The sequence below is a fragment of the Panulirus ornatus genome, chromosome 29, assembly GCF_036320965.1.
Source record: "Panulirus ornatus isolate Po-2019 chromosome 29, ASM3632096v1, whole genome shotgun sequence".
Lineage (NCBI taxonomy): Eukaryota > Metazoa > Arthropoda > Malacostraca > Decapoda > Palinuridae > Panulirus > Panulirus ornatus.
Window position 1 is genome coordinate 10,504,405 of NC_092252.1, and position 10,207 is coordinate 10,514,611.

At 44.5% G+C, this 10,207-nt stretch overlaps 1 protein-coding gene across 1 annotated transcript in view; it reads right to left on the minus strand.

The window, feature by feature from the left end:
• Positions 1-523: 523 nt before the first annotated feature.
• LOC139757937 (uncharacterized) overlaps positions 524-10,207 on the minus strand; it is an 11,648-nt gene continuing 1,964 nt past the window's right edge. The window contains exon 2 of the mRNA XM_071678875.1: positions 524-1,942. Coding sequence (XP_071534976.1) covers positions 1,080-1,942 — 863 coding nt within the window. The 3' untranslated portion in view covers positions 524-1,079. The remainder of the gene's footprint in view (positions 1,943-10,207) is intronic.

The following is a 10,207-nucleotide window of genomic DNA, read 5'->3' on the forward strand; positions in this document are numbered from 1 at the left end:
CATCATACGTACTCTTTCACTCTAGACTCCCCATCAAGGGATGCCATCTTACAAAAAGAACTCCTTCACTCTCGCCTCCCTGTGAGGGGTGTCATCCTAACAAACTACTGCCCTCACTTTGGCATCCCACTATCAAGTCTTCTGTCTTCTTCCTCACTCCAGCTCCCCGCCAGACAAAGGTAGAAGTAATGAGGAGAATGCTTCAAAATACAGGCCTCAGTAAAACAGGTCGAACGAAGGGAAGAATTGGATCTGAGACAAGGAAGGAAGGCGGAAATATTTTGTGTCAAGTGACACATGCAGCTGTGTGGCATTGATGCGAACCCAGGAGCAACCATGAGTTGGAGAAAGAAACAGAAAGAATGTTTGCACCTCATGGAACAAACGTTTTCTCTGAATGTTATTGGAGAGAGAGAGAGAGAGAGAGAGAGAGAGAGAGAGAGAGAGAGAGAGAGAGAGAGAGAGAGAGAGAGAGAGAATATCAGGAAGCCATATGTTCCCCTGGGTATACAAACAGCGGTCGTCATATATAGCAATTAGTTTATTAGTAACTACCTATCTTAAGAAAATATAGAAGCTCTTGGTGTACTGTGAGCCCAGTGTGGTTGAGAACAGTGGGAGTGGAGCAGGTACTGGTTATGGTCTGTTGCCGAAGTCCTCACCTTACCTGGCTGGACTCAGGGTCAGGTAACGTTACGAGAGGCCACCTCGGATCCAGGAGAGGTCGTTTTGAGGGTCCTTCCAGAGGTTCAGGCAGGGTCGGAGTGCGGTTGAGCCTGTAGACTTTCTTATACGTGTCGTTGTGCATCGTAGAACTAGTGAAGCGAATCACAAAGCGGGTCTCACAAAAGCCTTAGACCAGCGGTGGGACGCCACCTTAATTGGTGCCTCACCATTCCACTGACAGCCTATGACCAGTGTTTTAGGGCCCCACCAGTGTTGGTAGGGTCCTATCATCTACATTGACAGTGCAAGGCCAGTGTTGGGGCTCCGCAAGTGCACTGACGGCCTGGGATCAGTGTTGGGGCGCCACTCACTGAGGTCAATAAGGCTCCATGCAGACACAACGTAAAATCTCACTAAGAGTGACCTCGTCTTCTTCGTCTTCTGCGTTTTCTCTTTCGTCTCTCTTGGTATCGCTGGACGAATTTCTGGACTACTCTGTCCCTGAGTCTCCTGCCGATGGTCTTCTCGTAGTGCACGGCTGCTTTGTGGGTGCCGTATACCATGGCGTACTGGGCGATCTCCCTCTTGAAGGACTTGTTCAACTTCTTCCTCGACGCGCGTCGATCCACTTTCTTGGTCTCCGGTTGCGTGTAGAACTTCCTGCTGCCGCCGTCACCGATGCTGCCGCGGGGGTTCCAGCCGTACTCGCGGTGGTGGTTGATCTTGTAGCCGCCGAGGGTCTCGTAGCTGGTCGAGCTCCAGGGGGAGGTGCCCGACCTGCTCCACACGATGTAGTGGCCGCCGCGGGAGATGACCTTCCGCTTGGTGCGCCCTGGGCTCGTCAGGTCATCTGCTCCTGTGACTTTACTCGTCCTATCCAGGTCACCGGTTCTCACCGGGTCTTCGGGGCTTGCCAGGTCCCACGGTCTCACAGTGTCGTCCGCGGTCGTCAGGTCATCGGCGCTCATTATGTCTATGGGGTTTTCCACGTCACCACTGCCTGCCAGGTCACCAGGGGTCACCAGCTCACCATTGTTCACCAGGTCCCTAAAGCTCGTAACCTCTCCGTGGGCCATCAGATTCCTGAGGTCCATCAGATCACCGGTGGTCACCAAGTCCTCAGGTCTCGCGAGGTCATCATTGCTTCCCTGATCCCCAGCAGTGCCGCCACTCACTTCCTGGCGGTGCTGGTGAGGCAGAATCAGGAGCCGTGGTTCACTGGGGTCGCCACCGGCCTGTCCTGCTGCTGCTGGTGCTGACGCCGATCTCCACGGATCTAGAGAAATAACAAGCGGGTCAGTGTCAGATCAGTGTGGGAAAGTAAGGTAAAGTTATCGTTGAAGTATTGACCCACGCAGTCATTGTGATGACCCTCGTAGGATCATTCTTGAGTTGAAAGGAAGTCGGAATTGGCTGTAGGGGACAGAGTGATCATAGACCTGCAGATGATTTCTATACACCATTACGGCCCCTCATAGCGCCGTGTGATCTTTGTTAACCTGACTGACTCTTAGGAACACAGCGACATGATGCATATATTGAGAGAGGCAAGAAATGGTTTACCTACCCATGCCAACTGACCCCCACCCTTCCCCTTCCCCACTTAATTTGAATGGGCCGAGAATGGTAAACAGATTCGTAAAAATGAATACACCGCAGGAAACGAGAATCGAAGTGAGATCGTAAAATCCACAGCTAGTGCCCTAACAGTTAGGGTACAGTTGTAGCAGAAGCGAGAGTGTACAGACTAGAGCGTTCCACAGTATTGTCTCCACGTTCGCCAGAAACTCCAGTGGTCCTCTTCGTCAGGATGATCCTTCCCGTCGAGGGAGTCTTGTCATCACCCGTAAGCGGGTGGCGGAGTCGGGTGGTCGGCACCACCTCCTGCTGGACACGTCGTGACCAACGGGGTATTCACACGTCACTGGCGATGTCTGTGTCTTCCGCCAAACTTGACCGTGCATTACTGGTTTGTGGGCGCGCAGTAGGGAGAAAGAATACTTCCCACGTATTCCCTGCGTGTCGTAGAAGGCGACTAAAAGAGGAGGGAGCGGTGGGGTTTGAATTCCTTCCCTCACGCTTTTACTTTTCTCCAAAAGAAGGCTCAGTCCCCTGTTCCTAAAGCTCCCTCGCTAACGCGGGAAATGGCGAACATATATATATATATATATATATATATATATATATATATATATATATATATATATATATATATATATATATATATATAATCCTTTACTAAATATATCTTCAGAAGCGCACGACATTGCGGAAGATTTGAAGTTTAGTGAACTTAGAGCGTCGAATCGGGTCATGATATTGTTACTTGATTACGAAGATGGATCGGTTAACTTTTATGATAATTCGGATGTTCATAACGAGACTTGTAAGACATGGTAAGCTTAAATGACGTGAGCTGGAATGTACGCGTAGGGAGTCACTCTTTTATGTGTTGTTGCGTTTGAAAGACTTTTGATGTACAGTGATGATAGATAATACGTAAACACCGAAAGTGTAGGTTGGGTTCGATCTCTCCTTCCCCAACCTCTGGCTAAGAGTTGGGCGTGCGACCGACTATACCACAGGAAAACTCTACGTTACCTGTGGTTGCTGGCCAAGCCAGGCTGCTAGTAAACTAGTAAACTCCATTGTATACCCCAGTCTCATGAGGTTTGGTTGCACGGAAAGTATATACGCTATGCATTAACTATTGACACGGCGTCCAAATCACTTACAAAAATTTGTGTTGTAATCGAAATGTTTCTGCTTTGATTGAGTTCTTTTCCCCCCGATTGACAATACTTTAAATGAACTCTTAGCCCTAATCCCCTCAAGTGTTTACCGCAAAGACGCACGAGGTCCGAAGGGAGATGATCACACACACACACACACACACACACACACACACACACACACACACACACACCCGAAGACCAGAGGGTGAGGCCAGACGAGGCTGACAAACTGTATATACACAGAAGTGTTCCCAGACCATCACCAGGGTAACCTAGCCGGAAAGGGCCACTTAGACGACCATCAAAACTAGTCACAGCAATCATTCAGAATTCATTGACCCTTCCAGGGCGGGAGGGAGGTCCTACTAGAGATCCCTGGGGAACAGAAAGACCAGAGGATAGGTTCTGTCAAGGTAGGCGTGTCTGTGTGTGTGGCTGGAGGAGGAGGAGGTGCAAGAAGGTGGAGTGGTCGGTGTGGAGGAGGGTTTAGTGGATGGGGAGGGAGGTTGATGGGTTGAAGAGAGAGAGGAGAGGGGGTGTGGTGTGTGGACCCTGTGCCTCTCACCGCCTCACACTCCCAGCGTTTAAAGAGGAAGTTGATGGTCTTAATGAATCAGGGTATAATGCAATTGAACCCCGTCCACCCACACAGGAAACTCACCAAGACCTGCCGCCCGACGGAAGCCACAGTCTCTCTCTCTCTCTCTCTCTCTCTCTCTCTCTCTCTCTCTCTCTCTCTCTCTCTCTCTCTCTCTCTCTCTCTCTCTCTCTCCTTCTTTCCATGGTGGACGCCCTCGTAAACCTCAGCCTCTCCCCGAGCTTCTGGTCTTTTGATTCCGGCACCGGCCTAAGTCGCTCTCCTGTGGACGCTGTCAGTCATGGTCTTGGTGTTGTGTGGGCGCGGCGATCAGGCCTGGGAGGCTTGATCGAAGGTCAGTGTTGTGAACAGCTAGACGAAAACATTTCCGTAAGCTTGTACTTTAACGCGACTTTTATATTTACTTTAACGCGACTTTATATTCACTTTAAAGCGACTTTATATTTACTTTAACACGACAATATATATTTACCTTAACGCGAGTTTATATATACTTTAATGTGACTTTATATTTACTTTAATGTAACTTTATATTTACTTTAATGTGACTTTATATTTACTTTAATATGATTTTGTATTTACTTTAAAGTGACTTTATATTTACTTTAATGTGACTTGATATTTACTTTAACGCGACTTTACTTTAACGCTACTTTATATAGTTATTTTAACGCGACTTTATATTTACTTTAACGCGACTCCATATATTTACTTTAACGCGACTCCATATATTTACTTTAACGCGACTTTGATATATTTACTTTAACGCGACTTTATATTCATTTTAACTTTATATTTACTTTAACGCGACTTTTATATATTTACTTTAACGCAACTTTATACTTGCCGACACACACACACACACACACACACACACACACACACACACACACACACACACACACTGTTAATTGTAACTTTATTTCCCCCTTTACGTGGTATTTTCACCAGGGGCTTCCTTTGGCCCAGTCTGCTCCCGATCAGCGTCTGTGCTTGCTCTGTTGGGGCGTCACCTTTTTTGCTTGAGTGTGCACTGACGTCTCTCTCTCTCTCTCTCTCTCTCTCTCTCTCTCTCTCTCTCTCTCTCTCTCTCTCTCTCTCTCTCTCTCTCTCTCTCTCTCTCTCGGTTTGTTTATGCTTGCGTCTGTGTCGTAGTAATGTAGTAGTAATTTGTAGGTACACCTGCGTTGCAGTAACTTAGTATTTTGTAGGTGTGTTTTATGGATTTTGTCGATGTATTTTACGTCTTTTAGGCGTGTCTGTTAGCCCGTGTTGTTCGTTTTGAGGTTAGCTGAGACGGCATGGGCAGCTGAGGACCTAATCAATATATATATATATATATATATATATATATATATATATATATATATATATATATATATATATATATATATATATATATATATTTATATATATGTATGTGTGTGTGTGTGTGTGTGTGTGTGTGTGTGTGTGTGTGTGTGTGGCGAGGTGGCGATGGGAATGAATAAGGGCAGACAGTGTGAATTGTGTGCATGGGTATATATGTATGTGTCTGTGTGTGTATATATATGTGTACATTGAGATGTATAGGTATGTATATTTGCGTGTGTGGACGTGTGTGTATATACATGTGTATGGGGGTGGGTTGGGCCATTTCTTTCGTCTGTTTCCTTGCGCTACCTCGCAAACGCGGGAGACAGCGACAAAGCAAAATAAAAAAAAAAAAATAATATGTATATATATATATATATATATATATATATATATATATATATATATATATATATATATATATATATATATATATATATATATATCCTAGTCTGAGCCAGGTACCCATTTTATCTACCAACTCTTTGGGGTGGATAAACCGCTGGGTTGACTGTGGACCGGCTGCCACAACCACAGGATTCGAACCTATGTGCTTGACCCTGAGCGGCCCGTGAATTTTTCTGTTTGGACCCCATGAGTTCCTCCGTACGACCCTTTGAGCGCGGTGTGGCATTCTTGGATACTACGGCTTGGTTTTTGACCTCACCGATAAGGCTCATGGTGAAATTAACACACTCAGGGTCGTGCTCAAGGGTCGCACCGTCGTGCTCAAGGGTCGTAGAGTCGTGCTCAAGGGTCGTAGAGTCGTGCTCAAGGGTCGTACCGTCGTGCTCAAGGGTCGTACCGTCGTGCTCAAGGGTCGCACCGTCGTGCTCAAGGGTCGCACCGTCGTGCTCAAGGGTCGCACAGTCGTGCTCAAGGGTCGCACCGTCGTGTTCAAAGGTCGTAGAGTCGTGCTCAAGGGTCGTACAGTCGTGCTCAAGGGTCGTACCGTCGTGCTCAAGGGTCGCACCGTCGTGCTCAACGGGTCGCACCGTCGTGCTCAAGGGTCGCACCGTCGGGCTGAAGTATTATGATATCGGCCTCAAGTTGTTGCACAGTCGTGCTTGACGATCGGTCCGTCGTGTCCGTATACGAGCGAGTGTGACTGTGTGCCCTTGTGTACTTGTGTGTGTGTGTGTGTGTGTGTATTTATTCATACAGTGTTCTACACGTGACTGTATTATATCTGTGCGTTCTTTGTCTGTGTCAATATTGTACATGTACTGAATTATTACCACAGTCTCACGTTCCCTGCGTTGTAATATGTACTGACGTAGCTGTTCCTACTCTATGTAATATAGTACTGACGTAGCTGTACCTACTCTGTATCATACTTACGTAGCTGTACCTACCCTCTGTAACATACTGACACAGCTGTACCTACTCTGTATCATACTTACGTAGCTGTACCTACCCTCTGTAACCTGCTGACGTAGCTGTACCTACCTCTGTAACCTGCCTGACGTAGCTGTACCTACCTTCTGTAACATACTGACGTTCCTGTACCTCCTGTGTGACATACCGACATAGGTGTACCTACCCTCTGTAAGATATTGACGTAGCTGTGCCTACCCTCTGTAACATACTGACGAAGCTGTACCTACACTCTGTATCATACTGACGTAGCTGTACTTACCCTCTGTAACATACTGACGCAGCTGTACCTACCCTCTGTAACATACTGACGTAGCTGTACCTAACCTCTGTAACACACTGACGTAGCTGTACTTACCCTCTGTAACATACTGACGCAGCTGTACCTACCCTCTGTAACATACTGACGTAGCTGTACCTACCCTCTGTAACACACTGACGTAGCTGTACTTACCCTCTGTAACATTAATAACACCCATCTGTACCTACTGCGCAGCCTAGTGACACAGGGACACCCACTCTGTTATATACCGACGCAGCTGTACCTTCGCTCAAGCAGCTGTGACTACCCGTATGACATACTGACAGCGATGCGCCTCCACTCTAATGTACTGGCACAGCTGTACCTTCCTCACAACACAGCCGAGGATGAGGTAGGTGAGCAGGAGGAGGAACATAAGGAAATATGTGGGCAGCAGAAGGATTATAGTGAAACACGAAGGCGGTAGTAGGATTATCTATAAGCGGTAAAAGGATTGTATATAAGAAACGTGAACAGATGAAGGATTAAAAGGATTATTTACAAGATACGTGAATAGAAGAAGGATTAAAAGGATTCTTTATAAGATACGTGAATAGAAGAAGGATTGAAAGGATTATCTATAAGATACGTGAATAGAAGAAGGATTGAAAGGATTATTTATAAGATACGTAAGTAGAAGAAGGAATAAAAGGATGTATAAGATACGTGAATAGAAGAAGGATTGAAAGGATTATTTATAAGATACGTAAGTAGAAGAAGGAATAAAAGGATGTATAAGATACGTGAATAGAAGAAGGATTGAAAGGATTATTTATAAGATACGTAAGTAGAAGAAGGAATAAAAGGATGTATAAGATACGTGAATAGAAGAAGGATTGAAAGGATTATTTATAAGATACGTAAGTAGAAGAAGGAATAAAAGGATGTATAAGATACGTGAATAGAAGAAGGATTGAAAGGATTATTTATAAGATACGTAAGTAGAAGAAGGAATAAAAGGATGTATAAGATACGTGAATAGAAGGAGGATTGAAAGGATTATTTATAAGATACGTGAATAGAAGAAGGAATAAAAGGATGTATAAGATACGTGAATAGAAGAAGGATTAAAAGGATTATTTATAAGATACGTAAGTAGAAGAAGGAATTAAAGGATGTATAAGATACGTGAATAGAAGAAGGATTGAAAGGATTATTTATAAGATACGTGAATAGAAGAAGGATTAAAAGGATTATTTATAAGATACGTGAATAGAAGAAGGATTAAAAGGATTATTTATAAGATACGTGAATAGAAGAAGGATTAAAAGGATTGTTTACAAGATACGTGAACAGAAGAAGAATTAAAAGGATTATTTATAATAACGTTCGTAGCAGAAGGATTATGATGAGGTATGTAAAAAAGAGAAGGGCCGTAAGATAAGCTTGTAAATTCGGGCTGTAGTAGGATTCTGAGGGGGTATATGAGAAGCATAGGGATTACTGTTAGGCTTTGTGAGCAGCAGGAGGGTTTTAGTGAGGGTCTGTGAGCAGCAGAAGATTATAATGAGGGTCTGTGTGCAGCAGAAGATTATAATGAAAGTCTGTGAGCAGCAGAAGAATATAATGAGGGTCTGTGAGCAGCAGATTATAATGAGGGTCTGGTTCAGCAGATTATAATGAGGGTCTGTGAGCAGCAGACGATTATAATGAAAGTCTGTGAGCAGTAGATTATAATGAGGGTCTGTGAGTAGTAGATTATAATGAAGGTTTGTGAGCAGCAGATTATAATGAGGGTCTGTGAGCAGCAGATTATAATGAAGGTCTGTGAGTAGTAGAAGAATATAATGAGGGACTGTGAGCAGCAGATTATAATGAGGGTCTGTGTTCAGCAGATTATAATGAGGGTCTGTGAGCAGTAGATTATAATGAGGGTCTGTGAGCAGCAGATTATAATGAAGGTTTGTGAGCAGCAGAAGATTATAACGTGGGTCTGTGAGCAGCAGAAGATTATAATGAGGGTCTGTGAGCAGCAGGTTACAATGAGGGTCTGTGAGCAGCAGATTATAATGAGGGTCTGTGAGCAGATGAAGGAATATAATGATGGTCTCGGAGCAGCAGAAGAGACTATGAACAGAAGGATGATGATGATGAGAGTCTGCTTGCAGCAGAAGGTCTTTAATGTGAGGTTTGTGAGCAGCAGAAGGATTATAATGAGGTATGTGAGCAACAGAAGGGTTATAATGAGGTATGTGAGCAGGAGAAGGGTTATAATGAGGTATATGAGTAGCAGAAGAGTTATGATCAGGTATGTGAGCATCAGAAGGGTTATAATGAGGTATGTGAGCAACAGAAGGGGGTTATAATGAGGTTTATAAGTAGCAGAAGAGTTATGATGAGGTATGTGAGCAGCAGAAGGGTTATAGTGAGGTATGTGAGCAGCAGAAGGGTTATAATGAGGTATATGAGTAGCAGAAGAGCTATGATCAGGTATGTGAGCAGCAGAAGGGTTATAATGAGGTATGTGAGCAGGAGAAGGGTTTTAATGAGGTATATGAGTAGAAGAAGAGTTATGATCAGGTATGTGAGCAGTAGAAGGGTTATAATGAAGTATGTAAGAAGCAGAAAGGTTATAGTGAGGTATGTGAGCAGCAGAAGGGTTATAATGAGGTATATGAGAAGCAGAAGAGTTATGATGAGGTATGTGAGCAGCAGAAGGGTTATAATGAGGTATGTGAGCAGCAGAAGGGTTATAATGAGGTATGTGAGCAGCAGAAGGGTTATAATGAGGTATGTGAGCAACAGAAGGGTTATAATGAGGTATGTGAGCAGCAGAAGGGTTATAATGAGGTATGTGAGTAGCAGAAGGGTTATGATGAGGTATGTGAGAAGCAGAAGGGTTATAATGAGGTATGTGAGCAGCAGAAGGGTTATAATGAGGTATGTGAGAAGCAGAAGGGTTATAATGAGGTATGTGAGCAGCAGAAGGGTTATAATGAGGTATGTGAGCAGCAGAAGGGTTATAATGAGGTATATGAGTAGCAGAAGGGTTATAATGAGGTATGTGAGCAGCAGAAGGGTTATAATGAGGTATGTGAGCAGCAGAAGGGTTATAATGAGGTATGTGAGCAGCAGAAGGGTTATAATGAGGTATGTGAGAAGCAGAAGGGTTATAATGAGGTATGTGAGTAGCAGAAGGGTTATAATGAGGTATGTGAGAAGCAGAAGGGTTATGAT